Here is a 19041-nt window from a genome sequence, read left to right on the forward strand (position 1 = left end):
AACATACATGCAGGGAGCTTTAAAGCTGTAACTCAGGGCAGCGCACAGAGAATAATTTAATTGCAATATTTTTCCTTTGCCCTTTTAAGAGACTGTATTCTGACCTTTGTGGTAGAAGCATACGTTAAGCAGGAGTAAACTCATTGTTATGTCACTGAGTTTCTTCTGACCTAGATTCTGTTTCATGGGCTTGATTTAATTCCTAACTGGTGGAGCAGAAGACAAGTGATCTGATGTTGCCCATTGCTCCTTGAAGAATTTCTGTAAGCCAATGTGCTCTACTAATTTTGCTCTCATGCTCTTGCAAACTGCTGAACTTTTTTCAAAATGATGATAAAAGCCACTGTGGCTTCTCCAGATATCTGACTCTTCTGGTCTGTGCCATGTGTTGCCCAGGGGTAAATATTTTGTGCTGTTTTTGAGAGCTCTTTATAAATGTGTGTTTGAATAAATGTATTTTACAAGAACTGTGGTTTGTTGCTTATCATGTGCAATGTCAGAGTGCTCTCCACCCTCTCAAATGTTCAGTGAGATGGACTGGCTTCCTTTGCTTGGAGAAGTCTCATGCTGAGACTTGTACTTTCTTTAATTGTTATGACCAAAGTTACAGTGAGTTTTGGCTGTTTGAGCACTTCACACTGAAAGGTCAGTTCTTCATCCTTGGAGCATATGCAAGCGTAGCTCTTTTTTGTCTTTCTCTTTTTATTTTCTTCTCCCTTTTCCATTAGTTCAAAAAAAATCTCACACACTTTGTTTTCACATGGATCAAAATCCTTCTCAAATGTAAGAAAAATCTGATATTCAGCACTTTCTATATGAGTTGACTGAAAACTGAGAAAACATTCAGGGCTTCACAGTAAGCTGTAACTGATTACCAGTGTCTTTCTGTTGTCTTCCAGGAATGGATAATAGATGTCCGTTAATGGCCATTGTATAGTATGTAATCCATAGAATGTACATACATTGACATTTTTACAGTAATTAAACCTCTGTTTTTTTTTTCTTTTCTGTAATTTTCTATATGTTTGGAGATACTTGGCACCCTGGCTCGTATCTGCTCTATTTCCACTTGTTCCCTGTAGGAAGTTTTTTGAGCTGGTGGTAATATTGACTTAATGGTCATAGTTCCCATCTGTTTGTTCTCACTTCATGGTTTGAACATGTAGAATTGTTTCTTTAGCATGTGTTGAGTTGGAGAAGGGACCAGATATGTCTCAAATTGTGGTGTGTGTTGTGGGTTTTTTTCTTTTGAGTTTGGATTTTTTGTTGCTGTTCTCTCATTTTAATTATTGTGCAGCCATGGTCAGCTGAACAGGTAGAGAGATGAAAACAATGTTCAGTATTTGGTACTGGGGGAAAAGATGAATGAATACTGCATGCTGGCATCACAGATGTATCTTGCTGTCTCACAGCAAATGAGAACACTTTACAGCAAGGTAAGAGGCCTTTCCTGAGGTAGGGAAAATGCTAGAATGCTTCTCCCTATATTTTGATACAGGGTGTACTGTATCTGAGGTGCTTTCATGCATGTGAAAAGACAGAGTTTCAGGGAGGGTAGTCATGAGAAATGATTTGCAGGCATTCCACGTGAAAGAACCTCTGAAGTGGATTACGGTGAAGTACAAAAGTTGTTTTCATAGTGCTTTCATTCAGCTGGCAGTGACAAGTTGTATTATGGAAGATCCTAAGTGATGTGTGTTCCTAAATCAAATTTCTCCAAAGTGACTTGGCATCTTTAATTACATAGACATTCTTGAGCATGGCACCTACTGTATGATACAGGTAAATCCTAATGTGGTGTGTGCTGGTATCCAGAGGAGCTCCTTATGACTGAGCAGAGTGGAGGGGTGTCTGGTAATTACGAACTGCTTAGAATCTGTAAGTTAGTATTTACTTATGTATCTTTTATAAACCCCCATTTCATCATGCTGATTCTTTTCTGTTTTTTCAATGATCTTGCATATGATTCATCCCTTAACAGATAACCATATCAGTGTTGAAGATGGAAAGAAATGCATCACTGTTTTCACTTGAAAGCTGAAATGCCTGGAGGGCTAAAGGCACAGAGCCATACTTTTCATGGCGTTAGCAGGTTTAAAACACTCAGCAAGCAGCATATTTGTGACACACACTTTTTTGAGTAAGTGTGTAAAGAGCTGGCAGTGTGCCTCGTAAGTGTGGTTGGATTTGAATTTTACAAATAGCATTTTCAGTAAGATCCTGACATTTGTGTATTTTCTTCATGTTGAGAATCCAGTGATGAATATAATGCCAAGATTATACCAGTGTTGGCTTAGCTTTCTGTAAGAAACCCTTTTGCTTCCTGAAAGAGATCAGTCCCATTCATTATTGAAGACAGTTTATCAGAGGACGTTAAAAAAGTTCTTTTGGGAAGACGGTATTATTAAACTTGTCCGATTCTCAGGACTTCATGGAGGAGGCATTTGCTAGAGCATGTTCTAAGGGTAGAAAGAAGAATAATGGTAAACCAAATTACTGAAAATGGCAAAGAGCTGTTGCTAAAGGGTAAGTACTTCGTGTTGATATTAATACCTGCAAAGGATTATAGTGTTCTGAATCATTGTGTCTTAACTGAAGAATAAAATCATTGCTCTTTCTGAAACACAGTATTGTTAAATTGCTAAATCCTTTGAGTTGTGTAGCATCAGTCAACTTAACTGGTAAAGCTGTTCTCTAATCTACTTCTGCAAAGTACAGTAGAAGTCTGATAGTATCTTCATACTTGTTTATGTAGGGATAAATCAAAGATCTGTGCTTAATTGTACACTTAATTCTGTACTCTCATGCAGCCTAACTGTTGCATAGGTTGTTGTCTGGGAAAGTTTTGGCTGGGTTTTTTTCATGCAGAACACAAACAAATGCGGTCTTAGAACTGAGAAGAACTGTTTCAGAGGAATTAATATATTGCCAACTATACAGCTTTTTAATTTACTTTTTGGTAAAACTGTGCCTTGCGTCACTTTTGTAGATACCAAAGCTGTTGCGATGATAAATATGTACATGGTATCTGCAGTGTAGCGTGTAGTAAATTTTAAGAAGCATTCCTTTATTTGTTGGATAAAATTCAGTAAACTCAAAACATTAATGACAGTGTCAACAGTGAAGTGAATGGTGCTATGTGTTAGTTTTAAAATATTATCATATCATTTACATTGTATTTAAGAATATAATGTGGATGAACACATTATATTCTTAAAGTACCCATGAATGTCTATAGTTTGGCCTTTAAGCTGCAGTTTCTAATGGAAGCAGGTGTCTGGGTCTGGCATGTGAGAGTTTGGTATCCTCAGTGTAACTAATAGTTTGAACCTGTGTTTAAAGTACAGAGGATCTCTTTGCTGCCTAAAAGCTATCAAGGTAAAGATCTGTTCTTTCATTCTACCATTCTTTCCTCTCATACAGACTTAATGTTGCATGAATTGTTATCTGGTGCAGCTTTGGCCTTTATTTTCATAAAATACTGGATCAGCCTGGAATTCACAGCTCATGCTTTCTGCCACCTTCAGTGAAAAAAACTTGGTAGCCTAAGGTCTTAAGTGGATGGGCAGTAACAGATTTCAGTTAGTAATTCCATTACTAGTTCCTAGTTTGTAGTGTGAATAAGCTTTATCGAAGTAGATGCAGTGCTATTTATTTCCTGCTTCTCCTATTTCTGATGTAAACATAATACTCCTAATAAGAAACAAAACAAACCAAAATAACACCAAAAAAACCCTAACACATAAAACACTGCAACCCCAAGAACTTAGTAAAGTATTCAAAATATTTGAGAACTGATGTTCACACAGCTTGGAATGTCACTATCAATCTTTTGCTGGTGCAAAATAACAAAATTCTCATTTTTGGTTCTGAAAAACCTGGAAGTTTAGTCTTAAATCGTGATTTTCTGGTTTTGCATGAGAAGTATTTTGGATAATATTAACTAATTTGTAGCTAAAGTGAAAATAAATATTCTTCATTATCAGCTGCCTGTTCTGCTGCCATAAGTGAGTTTGTAGTCAGAATTTTTATTTTACAAATGCTTCTTGTTTCTGGCCAGCTGTGTGTTGTCCATGGAGAAAAAACAATTTCTAATAAGTGGTGGTGGTGGTTGTTTCTGCTTTGGACTGTTACTGCCATTAGATTAGGATTTTTTTTCTATGCACTTGGAAGTGAGTAGTTTAACAAAAGAGGCAATACTCTATTTCTGTTAATGAAATTTATAGTTAATATAAATAAATATAGTAACAAGTTTAATAATGTGTTATAGTCTCCCAAATGAACCAAAAAGGAGGTTTCATAACAGTTCTGAGAGTGAGTAAGAGCCCAGCCACATGTGAGGAAACACATAAATAAAGTATGCAAGCAGATTCAGGATGTATTTGAATCAAATTGACATCTACATGTGTCTTAGGTTATCTTAATATGTCAATCTTTTGATATACTTCAGCAGTACCCTTGACTGCTGCTGAAATCCGAAGATATTTGGGGTCATGAGTTTCTTGGCAAAGGCCAAGAAACTTGTTTTCTGTTTTTCAGTAATACTCATTTCTGCAAAACTTTACTGCTGGTGGATAATGAGAAGAGTGCTGTCTGAGCATAGAACTTAGGACAACCTTTTGGAGGGAACCAAGTTTTATCTTGTGATGCAAATGCCTGGGAGAGTAGTATCATGGTTAACATCTGGCAAGTGCTTTCTCAAGAACTGTGTTAAAACAGTTGCTTTTGTAGAAACAAACAAACCAAAACCCCAGATGGTAATAAAACTTTTTCAATATTAAAACTTTATCCTTAAAGCTGTGAACAGATTTTTAAAAAAATAATGTTGTGACTTATAGAATTACCTGATTATGCAAGGGTGATTATGCCTGTTTTGGGTGTATTCATTTGCTCCTAGGTCTTGTGAGAACAGTTTAGTAAACCTGCTTTGGTTTTGTAGTCAAAACATCAAGCTGAATTCTGGCTTAATTACCAGTTTTGTAGAAATTTGCAGAAGATCTTGGCACATGAACATCTGGAAAAGCAGAAATAAATTGGAACAGAACTAACATGCTTTCCAAAGTGGGATAAATTTTGCATACCTTAAGCTATCTCTTTTTGTTTACATTAGACTCTTTTTAGAGGTAATTTGCAGCATGACAAAATTATGTACTGCATAGGTACTCCAGGGATCAGCTAATTGAGCCATCTCTTTCTGGGGAAAAAGTAAGCTTATATTATTAGTTGTATGTAACTGCCTGCTGTTTAGATAGGTGCGATTAGGTGGAAGGAAGCCCACACCAACTGCTTGGGTATCAACTCTAATTTCTAATCTTAGATTCCAGTGTTACTTGTGGATGGAATAATAAAAATACAAGTGATTTCCCGTGTTGTGTCCCCGTCCCCCCCCCCCACCAAGAGAGCAAAGTTTTAATAATGTTCCCTGTCCATGAAAATGGCTTAGTTTGTGTCCCTGTGCAGTCTATTACATCTATTCTTTTGCATTGTTTTTTTTTTGTGGGTTTTTTTTTGTTTACTGTTGTATACACAAAGGTATCTATACCTCCTTTGGAATCACTTTTTTTTTAAGCCTCACTGCAGCTCAATTAGCATTACTCTCTTTTTCACTTTTTCTGTTATCTATGTTGGCTAGACTAAAGCTAGGCAGACTATGTCCATCTGTGCCTTCAGTATGCCTTAACTTGTCAGGTAGATAGAGCTGCCATAAGGACTAGGTGAGTTAGTCATGGCCTGATAGAAAGATCTGAAGTTGGTTTAAGATGTACTAATTTCTACTTATTTAACTCAACATAATGAATAAGGGGAGTGGTTTTTTTCTTTAAGGGAGTTCATAAACTGACGGTAGAGGAGAATAAAACCTTGGCAGTTGGGTCATGCAACCATTCCTGCCACCTGCTCACAAGGATGATTGTTCTTTTAGTTGTCTGACTGAGTAGACTTTATCACTGTGAAGCTTCTTGGTCTTTGTGATAGTCTGACTGTGCCTAATTGTTCAGCTTTCATTTATTCTGACTAATCTTTGTTTTAGTTAGTTTCATGTGTGTTTTGTCTGTAATTCTCTCTAAATTCTGGTTTACATCCCTCAGTTACTGAAGAAAACACAATGGCTTGCATGAAGGACTTGCATTTGGCATGCTCAAGCACTGAAACTGTCTCCTTCTGGTCTAATTGCCTTCCAGAGGACAACAGTGACATAAACACTGTCCTCTGTGTTCTTGATATTTTATTTTATTTTTAAATAAAGACAATATAAGTCTTTTGGAGAAGAACAGTGTAAAACCACTCAGTAGAATACCTGCTACAGTTCTGCTGCAGTGTTTTCTCATGGCAATGAGACAAAAGCTTGGTCATCCATTTATTGATTTTATTCTCTCCTGAGCTTGTGTGTTTGCATGCATGGCAGTATGCACATTTAGGACTTGTAGGTTTTATTCCATGGGCCATCTTTGATGTTTTATGGAAATCAGGTGATGTACACAATGATGAACCTTGTTCTAGGTTCAGACCTTTGTTGGTACCCAAGTACGGGAGCTCTGAAAAGTTCAGGGACCTGGGGTGGAGATGTTTAAATAAACTGTATAATTGTAGTGGTGGTTGCAAATAGAATTACTTGGCTTGGAAGAGAACGGTAGTATTCGGAAATAAAATGTCTAAGTTATTGAAAGATAATGAAGAGTGAAAAGCAATGAAACAAGTGAAGAGGAAATATTCACTGACTTGAAATATAGTTTGCCTGTCTCAAAAATTGATATTAATTAGGGACTAAGGCAAATAAATTATTCTTTGTTGCAGAAGATATAGATTCCTCTTTAAGAAATGTTCCTTCCAAAACAATCTTGCATGATGAAAACTAACACCACATAGCTACTGCCCAGGACCAAAAACTTGATAACTGAAAATGAGGAAAACAGTACGCATAGCACAGGATGGTGCTTGCCCAGGAGACTTCATGCTTCAGAATGTAAGCTGTCCTCATGTGATGCTGGGGCAAGAATTTCCCCGAGTAGCTTTCCGAGGTCACCTCCACTCTCTTCCAAAACTGATGGAGAAAGCAAGCTCTTCCCATGCAAGTAAGTCTCTTTGAAGCTCATTGCTCATTGGCAGATGGAATGTACTAAGTTATTTTTTTATTGCAGTGCATATTATATACTGTGCTCCAGTCCCTTCTATTTTGTCCAAGTACATTTGTGATTCTTGTTGAGGGAATGGTCATCTGCCATAGGTTTTACTTGTGAAATTGGAAACAGAATATGGTAAGAGAGGAAATTATATTAACACTTTGATGTGATTTAGGACATGTCTGAAAAGTACAGATTGCGCCAAGCATGCAGATGTGATAGGGGTGATTTTGACTATCATTCAGTTAGTTGTATTTAACTTAGCAGTGTAGCACTGTTCTTTAGTCAGCACACATCTCTGTAGCACACAGTTCTACATATTGGTGAAATTAGAATAGGATGTCATTGGAAAGAACTTGAATATAAACCTGTACTCCTTTGCTTCCTGTTGAAAGTGTTCACTGTTAGAGAGGGGTTTAATGTGACACTTAATCGGATCAGTAGAATCATGCAGTTTGAAAGTTCACTTTTGTTTTTCCGTTGTTCACAGTAATCCATAATCTGTATATATTTCCAGGATAATAGAGCTAGTGCTGTGAATGGGATAAAAAGCCAGTTGTATTTCTCTATCATGTGAACTTTTCCATCGAGAGAAAAATGTGCCTTAGCAATTGCAAAAACAATACTTTTATTTCCAGTCACTAGTTCTGTGAAACTGATTTAGAACTGAATAGAACACTGATTGTTCTATTGCAATTTGCTTTATTTGAACTTCCTATGTGCAGGAAGATATATAAAGCAACCAACCAAGGAGTCAGATTTGGAGGGAAAGTCTAATGGGGAGGAATTGGGTGATGCTTGAAAATGCAAATGGAGAATGAGAGGAACTGACAGCTCTTTTTGAGAGAGTGAACTTCTGAAGAAACCAATGGTGAAGAACTTGCTGGTGGTAAAAATGAAAATGCATCTGAAAAATAATGCCAGTTAACTTGAAGATGCATCTTAAGTCACTGGACTTTGTCAGGCGCAGAGAGATGGTGTAGCATAATCTGTCTTAACTGAGGAGAGCTCGTTATAATGATGATGGTAATGAGATGCCTGGCATTTTGAAGGACCAAAGCAATTGCCATCTTATATAAGGTCTGAGATCAAATGTATGCATTATCTTGACAACAGTGGGATTTTATACATAAAAAGGCAGGGAGTTTTTGTAAGCATTAAAAGTAAAAGAACATCCTTTATACTTTTTTGCGACAGTGGTAAGCTGCATCTCTATGCTAAGATTGCTGATGAGAGAGCAAGGAAAACTAAAAGCAGAGATCATGCAGTGATTAAAAACAATCAGTTTAATTTTTCAAACATTCAGTTACCAAAGCTAGTATATAGGGAATGAGAAACTAAAACCAAGTTACTCCTGGCCTTGCTGTTTTTGGTGTGAGAATGAGAAGATACAGCACAGACCAAAGCTTTGAAGAATCACGTAGACAGTATTGCTGTTGATGTCATCATTTGCCCCCATGTCCTGTTTGATAAGTGATACCTATATGGCAGAAAACTCCATTTCCTCAGCAAAAATCACAAATATACGACAATCACAATAGGAAAGAACAGGCCGCAGCACAGCTTACAATACGTACTGGAACAAAATTGATCTTGTATAGGCCTTCTGCCAATATAGATGTAACAAATATACTAAGTAATTAGGTTTGGCTGCTTTTTAGTAAATATTTGCTTTGCTGAAGTTGATAAACGTATTTTAGTGCTGTGTTGCTAAGCTTATGGATATTTTTGTAGTAGCACAAAAAAATCTACTATGTACAGCAATATGAATGTCTCTTACATGTGGGTCTTATATGTAACAGCGCAGCTGCTAAATAATGTTTGCATGTTAGTTGTCAGACCTGTGAGAAAAGCAATAGGCAGCTTAACACAGCAGTCTCCTATTTACAGATATTTTTGGTCAGCTAAGTGTTTACTTCCAGAAGCCTAAAAAGACCTCTGTTGTTTATGAATATTGATTTTCCAAGTTCTGTTCAAAGCACCTCTCGGCAGTTTCTAGCAAATTGTGTTTCTTTCCATGCACCCTTTCCCCTCAGTAAGAACAGCACTGAACTTTCTCATATTTTTTTTGCTTATAGCAGTTGTTTTTGTAACTGTTATATATGCTGATCGCTGTGTGTGCAGGGATGTTTGCCTGCCAGCTTCATTTTTTAAGTTGATTCAGATTTCAAAATGCAGAGATACTTTCACTTCAGTTATATCATAATTTAGTGTAGCCTTGTTGAACTGATTACCTTAATCATTGAAAATATGTACCCAAAAATTGAGCTGTTTAATCTCTTGCTTTTTATATATTCACTGTACAATACTGTGTTAACTTGACATTTTAATTTGAAGTAATATTTTCTTTCTTTCATTTTCGATTTCTGTAGTGGTTACTTTTTTTTTTTGCACATAGAAAAAGAAGTATTCCTTGGATTGATCCTTTCTCAAAGATACTCTTGGAGATGTCTTTAGTTTGTATTGGCTGAAAGAGCAGGGAGTGAAAAGTTACAAGCAAGTGAAAGGATGTTTTTGTTTGTCAAGCAGGGTAATGGAGCCAAAGGTTGGAGAACCTCTGAATACTAGAATCGATTTAATATGTTACCCCCCTGCTCTGAACTAATTTTATACTATAGTGCTCTTTTTTTTTTTTTTTTTTTTTTTCTTTTTAAAGTTAGCTTTTCTTTAAAAAGCTCTTCTGGTAATAGAATCATCATAGAGTGATTTGGGTTGTAAGGAACCTTTAAGCTCATCCAGTTTCAACTCCCTGCCACAGCAAGGACACCTTCCACTAGACCAGGTTGCTCCAAGCCCTGTCCAACCTGACTTTGAACACTGCCAGCGATGGCACAGCCACAGCTTCTCTGAGCAACCTGTGCTGGGGCCTCACCACCCTCAGAGGGAAGAATTTCTTCCTAATGTTTAATCTAAATCTCCCTTCTGTCAGCTGAAAGCCATTCACCCTTGTCCTGTCACTAAATTCTCTACATTCTCTTATAAAAAGTCCCTCTTCTGATTTCTGGTTGGTCCCTTTAGGTATTGGAATACTGTTAAAGGGTCTTTCTGGAGCCTTCTCTTCTCCAGGGTGAACAAGCCCAGCTTTCTCAGCCTGTCTCCATAGCAGAGGTGCTCCAGCCTTTGGAGCATCTTCATGGTCCCCTCTGTACTTGCTCTACTAATCTTCCATGATATCTCTCTTTTTTTTTTTTTTTTTTCCTAAAATGTTTATTGCATAAGTGGATGCTTTACTTTTACTGTACCTGATATTAGGCTTTTAACTTAAAAGCATAAGAGGAGTCTGAAGAATGCACAGTCTTAAATGTTCAAAATACAGTAAGGGCAAAGGCATCATGAAGTGAGCATGTTTGATGTCTAGCATTGTTGGGCATAGTAAGAAAACAAGCAACAACTACAACAACAACAACAAAAAAACAACCCAACAAATGAACAAAAAACCCCAACAACAACAACAAAAAAGGAGGTGCTTTGGTGTACTGTAGTAACAGATTATATATAGCCTTTAATTTGTTTAGTTTTACTAAATCTACCTAATCTGTTTGAATGTAGTGCTCAAATGTTGCTACTTAGCATTAAAATGCTACTTACCATTAGCAATATTTTCTGAGTGCACAAGAACTCTCTTTTTACTTATTACTAATCTGTATAAGAAATAGTTATTAGATGGAACGTTAGAGAATAAATGCACAGATAATAGTATAGCTGTGACCCTACTTGTAAATTTTACTTTGAAGTGATTTTTTATTCTATTTTAATGAAAATGGAGGAGTAGAAATAAAAATAACTCTACCTTGAGAGTAACACCCCTGCTACTGATAATGTTGCATAACTGCAGATACTCAAAAGAAATAGATTCAATTGACCAAACAAATTTATTCCCTGTGGGTTTTGTTGAGGTTACATAGTCTGTCATCCTGTGCTTATCAAAACCTGATTCTTTTTTAATTTGCAGGTCATGGCAACCATAAAGAAAACAGTCCTTTCCTGAACAGTTCAGAAGCTGGCAAGGGAGGCGATTACTATGACAGAAATCTGGCCTTGTTTGAGGTATCTTCAAACTGTTTTTTATACTTCCATTGTGATTTGTGATCTTCCAAGATGGGAGGGATTGAGCACATTAAGTGCATTGCAAAGTTCCAGGCAGTGAGTTGGTTCCGAGCTCTCACTGCATGACCAGTCTTAAAGCCATTGGTGTATTTAAGGATATCTCTACAAAGGAGCAGAACATAATGGTACCAGAGGTGACCTGAATAATTGAAGTATTGAAGCTGTGGCACCGTGGGCTAATGATAGTGGAAAATGAGCATGAGCTGATTTATTGTGGTAAGAAGGACTGTGTTATTCTGTAAATTCAGGCAGTCAAATTAGCCTGGGTAGCCTGTATTACTACCACAGAATGGCAGTAACCTGGATTTCTCCCCCATGTGCTTTTCTGTGGGTGCATGTCTGTTTTCCAAGGTACCAATAGGCAGAGATACCCCGTGTGATGAAAAAGCTCAGATACTATGACCACTCGGGACTGTGAGGAAGAGAGGGATGACTGCTTCCATGAGGAAGTGAGAAGGACCAGACTCTTATGTGGAAAGCCAGCTGAAGCCACACCAAGTCCAGCAGAATCCTCTTCCACTTCCTCATCTCACTTGCACTGCATTACATACAGATATATTATGGTTGCTAAAAAATGTTTCCAGAAGCTCTGGTGCTGAGGAGTGCTGCAGAGTCTTCGTATGGCTTTGCAGCAGCTTTCCAGCAGGGCGTTTGAGTTACGGTTTCACAGCAGTACTGACAACATGGAATCCTAGAATGGTTTTGTGTTAAAGGTCATCCAGTTCCAACTCCCTGCCATGGGAAGGATACCTTCCAATAGACCAGATTGCTTGAAGCCCCATCCAGCCTGGCCTTGAGCACTGCCAGGTATGGAATGTGTTTCCCACTATGGGAACTCATTTTGGGGCAGTCAGAACTGGCTCTGCACCCTGCTAGGTTAACACCTGCAGAGTTCAGCTGCTTGGCATAGAGCCTGGACAAGTATAAACCTACCTGCTGCAAGATAGGCACTCACTGTGGAAAGGCTACAGCCATGCTTGGCGGCAGCGTGCTTGAGCTAAAAGACTTGGAAACATGCTCTCAGGCCTCCTCCCTCCAAGGCATGGTAAATCTGTGACCAGGATAACCTCACTTTCAGGTCATGCAGAGTGGTCACTTGTGGCACGGCTGCTATTATTTACATGCCTGCATTTTTCACAAGCAGTAATGCCTTACCACACCGGGTCTGTGGGCTCCTCATGTGCTACTGCAGAGAGGGAAGAGCATCCCAAAGGCCATGCTGCTCAACTGAACAGGAAGCATGTGTTACCCCTTTCTGAAAGGAATTGAGTCAGGTTTTTAAAGATGTGAAGTGCAGATCAGAGCAGAGGAAGCGGTCAGAAAAGGGATGCTTGGCTCGTGGCATCTGCTTAGCCATTTGGGGTCAGTTTCTATCGGGTACATAGCATGTAACTCTGCTGATTCTACTGGGAACTTTGTGGTAATACAGGAAAATATGATAACACTCAAGACAGTGAAATCTTTCTTATTATTTTTTTTTATTTCCTGTGTAGAAAGTTGTTTCTCTTTACCATGCATTACTTACTGTGCAGTTAGATGCATAAGACAGTTTAGTTTCATAGAGAAAGAGGGAGAGAATGATTTTGTTCTTATTTTTTTCCCCCTTTTTCTTTTTTCCCCTTGACCTTAGTTTCAGAAAGAGAAGTTGGGTGGGATAAATGTAAAGATGTGAGGCCTCTCTGCTTGTGGCTTTTGGGATTTTTACCTAGATCCACATGAGTTAGATGACATAGTTTGAATAATGTACTAAAATAATCAGAATGCGTGCATGCCTACAATGACTGGAGTTTTAATCACTAAAGCTGTAATTTGTTAGGCATCTTGACACTTTAAAAAGTATATCTGTTGATACAAGCTGACATGAGGGACACAGGCAAGGTACCTGTTAATTTTCTTACAGTTCCAAAGCTCAGACTTTGTTGCTGTAATTCATGCTTTTCAGCACCTAAGGAGAAGAATACATGCAGTGCGGACCTGTGGGCATAGCCTTTTCTCATAAGAGTTGCACTCCTTTCAGTAAATTAAATGCTTTGATCAGCACAATAAAATATTCTGTTACTCCCTGGATAATTTTCTTGGTGTATTCCCTGGCGGCTTCAGACATGCCAGGAAAGCGTGACCCGAGCCACTCTTCATAAATGCTGTGAATTGCAGAAATTGACTAGTTGCCTTCTTCCACAGGAAGAACTTGATATACGACCAAAAGTGTCATCTCTGCTTGGCAAGTTGGTCAACTACACAAATCTTACGCAAGGTGTTAAGGAACATGAAGAAGCAGAAAGTACTGATGGCTCGAAGAAAAAAGTGTCAAAAGTAAGTAAAAATTCTCTGCATGGCCAGCTGATAAATGGCATAATTCCCTACGTATTTTTTGAGAAGCTGGGATCCTATCTATTTTATCTTATCCTCTGTCAGGAGCCATGACGCTGTTGCAAAGAAATAACTTAGAACTCTGTAGCTAACCAGATGTTAAAAAAGAATTGGGGCAGATGTTGTGCTTAAGCACTGTGCACTACAGTGCAGTTAGGTACACTTGTTATGGATTAAGAAAAGGAGGATAGGCTTTTAGCGGTGAATAGAATAAACAACAAGACAACCCTCCCAGCTTTTTCCTAGTGCTGTTTTAGCTGCCCAGCGGCATCTTACGCATCTCTCCAAGCCTGGTAGGTATGACACAGGACTTGCAGGAGACAGCAGCCTTCTAGAGCAGTGGCTGGAGCTCAGACTGGACACCCTGGGGCAGCTGAAGAGTCATTCTGGTATTAGGCACTTAGGCAGTGGAATTCTGCCCCAAAGGATCAGCATTTAGATGGTTAGGCCATTTGGGCTGGCCTTGTAATAACTAGGTATAAGGTGGGGTTTGGCTGTTGGTAGTTAGATTTCTATCAGGAGGGCTGTTCGAACTGCTGCTCTTAGTGATCTGGCAGTCCAGCAGGTTGTTTCAGTTAGTGCTAAATCCTCAAGTGGTGTGGTTGCATTTTATGACACTTGCAGGCCTGTCAGTCTACTTGCAAATCTTGTCAAAAGGAAGTCTTCCAAAAAGCTAAGATAGCACTTGAATTCTACAGATTTTATAGTACTGCCCTATTAAAGTTTGAGCCATTTCAGAAAGAGATGGTAATGATAATGTTGAAAACCAGCACGTTGTTCTCAGAGAATGCATGTTGCCCCATGCAGAACACCAGATTCCAGCTCCCTTACTCACACTCCAGTTGCTTACTCTGCAAGGCTTTACGCTGGGGTTAAGAAAGTTGTTTAGTCAACACTGAAGCTTAAAAGTCAATTTTATCTAAGACCATGGGCACTGAAGTGCTGTAATATTGTGGTTAATATTACATCATTGCAAGGCTGAGTGAAGGTCATCTGGGTATAGTCGCTGCATTCTGATACTGTAAGCTTACATCAGAAAAGTAACTTAAACCTTTTAATTGTGAATTTCTTTTGTGTGGTACTTGGTGTTACACTAATTGCTGAGTCTATCCAGAGTTTCTACCTTCAAAATGTCAGCTGCATCTCTGTTTTAGCAAGCTTTTGATGGAGTAATGACAGGCATCAGCTGCTAATATGGTGTTATTGCATAATCTAAAATAATTTTCAGCCTACTATCAAAAGGAGATTGATTATTACCTAACAAAGATAGAATGGAGTGTGATACAATATGTGTACTCTCTTTACTATTTTGAGGAAGTTCTGACTGCGTTTGCTGTTTGTTTCCTTATTAATTGCATGACCAGAATACCAGGATAAGATGCAGTCTAATCTGAAAGCTAGTCACTTACTTCCCTGTTGGAAAAAGAAAAGGGAGAATTTGGTAATGGATCTGTAGTGTAAAGTTGGTTAAAGCAAATGTATTTTACCTTCATAAGGTAAGATGGAGCAAATAACAGGAAACTGAAAAGTTGTTTAAAACAGTGGTAGAGTAACTTGTAAGATTTGGTGTTAATATTTTTACATTTAGGAATGATTTATGTTATCACTTGCTTAACTGTTAACTGTTTACTGCCATAAAAAAGAACTGTTGTCCTTGTTAAAGCTATGCTTCTACGGCAAAACAGAGTTTTGGCTTAATACCTGGATTGTTCTGAACTATGCTTTCCCACGTCCCCAAAATGTGTGTTTGCAGATTCTCAGATGTTTTTTGTATCATGGGTTGAGTAACCATTCCAAAAGTGACAATGTCATCCTGTGTTAATATCTCAGTGTTTTCTGTGTAAACACTGCAGTTTCCTTAAGCAGCTCCTTGCCTAGCATGTCTGTCTCTGGGATAAATAGCATCAGCTGTAATACTATAACTGTAGTCTGCATTTCTTCTCTCTCTCTTGCTATGAGCTATATGAAATTTTTCTAATGAAATATGAAAATTTTTCCTTTTTTCATATTGAAATATGAAACATCTTGTAGAATATAAGAAGATGGAATATTAACTTTGCTAATAATTATAACCATTAAACCAAGAATTTCAAAAGCAGTAGCTGTATAGTGCTATGGATTGAAAGTATCCAGAAACTGTGCAAATGGGATTCTTCCTCACATTTGTTTTTAATCATCTTTGAAGTATAAATCAATCTCCTGCTGATACCTTATCCTTCCCATTTAAGCATTATTAGTACAGAAGCATGAATATCCACCCCAGCCCCATAAGAACAGAACCTGCTAAGTGCCAGCATTGTTAACTGATTCATTGCTGAATGTTGTCCTGGGTACACTCAGCAAGTACATACCCAGCCAGCATGACAAAGTGTGAAGAAGTAAGCTGTCTCTCCTGATGTGTTTCTCACTGGAATTGGCATCTCGTAGGCGAGAACTGGAGCAAGGGGGTGAGCAGACTTTAGATGTGGTATTCAAAAACTGAATGAAGAAAGCAGTCCTTTCAGTAAGTGAATATGTCATTCCCTCTCTGAGCAGGTAAGACAGGTCTCTTTGAATACCTTCCTGTGACCTAGCACACTCCTGCCCGCTGAATCACATCCATTCAAATGATAGAAACCCCCCCCAAACCAACAAAAAAAACCCCACAGACACGAAAAAGAGGCAAGGCAACTGTGTGCACACAAAGTGTCTGAATCTCTGAGGGGCAGGTGTCAAAAAAGAGATCCCTCTCCCAAAGTTTAACCTTAGTTTAAAGCTTAAAGGTCTGGAGAATGGTGTGCTTCAGCTTGTGGAGATTGCTGTTTTCAGCATCTGCTTCCTACAGTGACTACACCAAAAGAGACCTGAATATTTACACAGGATCTGGAAAATACATTACATTACTATCCCCCTTCTAATCTCTTGGAATAATGGCTTCAGAGTTTGTGGAAGATTCGAGGGAAGATCAGGACAGTTTCAGTGCAAGATGGCTGAATATGAACATATTACCCTGTTTCAGCATTCCCATTAAATATTTTTTGATATTCTTTTAGATACACATCAGATAAGATCAACACTGTTCCATGTAAAAAGGTAGAAATAGGGTTGCTTTTTATCTCTTCTAAATACAATATTGTACTAAAGCACTTAATAGTCTCAGTACTATAAAAAAATCCCCTTCTCATCTCATGATGAAAAATGAGATTAACTCACCATTTCATTTCTGTGCTGCTGTCTGGCCCCATGCCACAAAACAGCCATAAAAGCTGTCATTACCGATCAATGTCCTCAAGCCCTGCAGCCAAATACTTTGATAACCCATCATGCTGGCACAATGGAAATAGTGTCCTTCAGACTCAGATCAATATTTGTATCAATTTTGTGTCTGCAGCTGGCTAGAGTGAACGGAAACATGATCTGCATCACTGAAACTGCTTTCGAGATTTTTCTGTCCCTTCCTGGTTGATCTAACCAGTGTTCTTCAAAATGTTTATTTCCTTTATGCTGTGTGGGGTGGTGTTCTTTTTTTTCATTTGGTGGCTGTTTGGTCAAGATAATACCCTTCTTATTTCAGATTGCTTTCTGTTGAGACTTCAGCACTAGTTCAGTATCACTTCCTGATTCTAAGATGCTATAAAAAAGGGTCAAGTCACTGCAGATTACTAGTGTTAAATATTTCTGTGAACAACCTGCTTCAAGTGCTGTTTGTGGATCATGATTCTTTTATACCAGTGTTTTTGATTATACAGGGTAAGAAAATCCAGACTAAACTCTTATGCCTGAGGTACATTTAGTAATACTGTGGTTTGGGTTTTGCCTGTGGGCAGACACTTGTGTGTGACTATACAACTAATGGACCATTTCTCACTCACCTGCTTTAGTAGTGTTTGTAAGACTGTGTATAGGATATACAGTAAGTGTACTCCACTTGCTTGTCCTGTGTAGGCGCAATAGGTTGGGCTTCTTTTCTTTTTCCAGATGCCAGTTTTGACAAACTCTTAGGAACTCCTTTTCCTCTGAGATACCCACACCTCTGATAAATTCACTTGCTGGGGGGTTCAGAGATGTTGGTTGTGAGGGGAAGTGACTGATGGATGAATAGTCAGATAGATGATAAAATAATGTGGAATGTGTCTTTGAGAGGGAAAGAGTACATTAAGGTGACAATGGGAAGCCCTTGTGCAAGGCAAAATCTGCCTGGTGCCTGATATCATTTAGGCCTCAGTGAATATTTACGCAACTAAAGACACAATGTGAATCAGATGAAGGTGTTTGAATCAAAAGTACCTGAACCTCCCCTTCTTGAGGAGATGGGTCCACTATAATGAACGCCCTGAGAAGATCCTCTTCCGCTGTACCACTGGAGCAACTCATGTAAAAATTCTTACCCTAAGCAGGATACTCCTGTACAAGTGTCATTTCTGTTTGTATCAGAAGACAACAATTCTTTTTGTCTTTACACATAATCTCAACAAAGCTGGTCAGGTTAGTTCTGTAGGATGGCAATTTTTGTCCAAATGGCTGGTGACATTTTGGGGATTATTTCTTTGTAGTGTGGCATTGCAAGAGCAGAGTAACAGCTCTGGTCCCATGCTGGTAGAACTCACAGGGCAAGTCTGTTGCAAACCATTATGATGTGGGTCCTCATAGCCTTTTATGAAGACATAACAAGGTGGTTGGATTATGGCAGAGCAGTGGATGTGGTCTACCTTGACTTCAGTAAAGCATTTGACACAGTCTCCTGCAGCATCCTCACAGCTAAACTGAGGAAGTGTGGACTGGACGGTCGGGTGGTGAGATGGACTGCGAACTGGCTGAAGGACAGAAGCCAGAGAGTTGTGGTCAATGGGTCGGAGTCTAGTTGGTGGCCGGTATCTAGTGGAGTGCCTCAAGGGTCAGTACTGGGACCAGTATTATTCAATATCTTCATCAATGACGTGGATGAGGGAATTGAGTGTACTGTCAGCAAGTTTGCTGATGACACTAAGCTGGGAGGAGTGGCTGACACGCCAGAAGTTTGTGCTGCCATCCAGCGGGACCTGGACAGGCTGGAGAGTTGGGCTGTGAAAAATGTGATGAAATATAACAAGGGGAAGCGTAGAGTGTTACATCTGGGTAGGAACAACCCCAGGTTCCAGTACAGGTTGGGGAATAACCTATTAGAGAGCAGTGTAGGGGAAAGGGACCTGGGGGTCCTGGTGGATAGGAGGATGACCATGAGCCAGCACTGTGCCCTTGTGGCCAGGAAGGCCAATGGCATCCTGGGGTGTATTAGAAGGGGGGTGGTCAGTAGGTCAAGAGAGGTTTCTCCTTCCTCTCTACTCTGCCCTGGTGAGACCGCATCTGGAATATTGTGTGCAGTTCTGGTCCCATCAGTTCAAGAAGGACAGGGAACTGCTGGAGGAAGTCCAACACACGGCTACAAAGATGATTAAGGGAGTGGAGCATCTCCCTTATGAGGAAAGGC

The 19041-nt window shown here is 39.0% G+C and overlaps 1 protein-coding gene across 4 annotated transcripts in view; it reads left to right on the forward strand.

Annotated features, from left to right (window-relative positions):
* Nucleotides 1-19041, forward strand: part of SLC12A4 (solute carrier family 12 member 4) — a gene marked incomplete at its 5' end in the record, with an annotated part of 51594 nt that overhangs the window by 9915 nt on the left and 22638 nt on the right. For 3 of the 4 annotated variants that reach the window (XM_080638518.1, XM_080638520.1, XM_080638519.1), the window contains 3 exons: nt 6793-7070; nt 11071-11165; nt 13407-13538. In XM_080638518.1, coding sequence (XP_080494644.1) covers nt 6899-7070; nt 11071-11165; nt 13407-13538 — 399 coding nt within the window. The remainder of the gene's footprint in view (nt 1-6792; nt 7071-11070; nt 11166-13406; nt 13539-19041) is intronic. The other variant, XM_080638517.1, reaches the window with a different exon arrangement.

This window comes from Psittacula echo (assembly GCF_963264785.1).
Source record: "Psittacula echo genome assembly, chromosome: Z".
In the NCBI taxonomy this organism is placed as follows: domain Eukaryota; kingdom Metazoa; phylum Chordata; class Aves; order Psittaciformes; family Psittacidae; genus Psittacula; species Psittacula echo.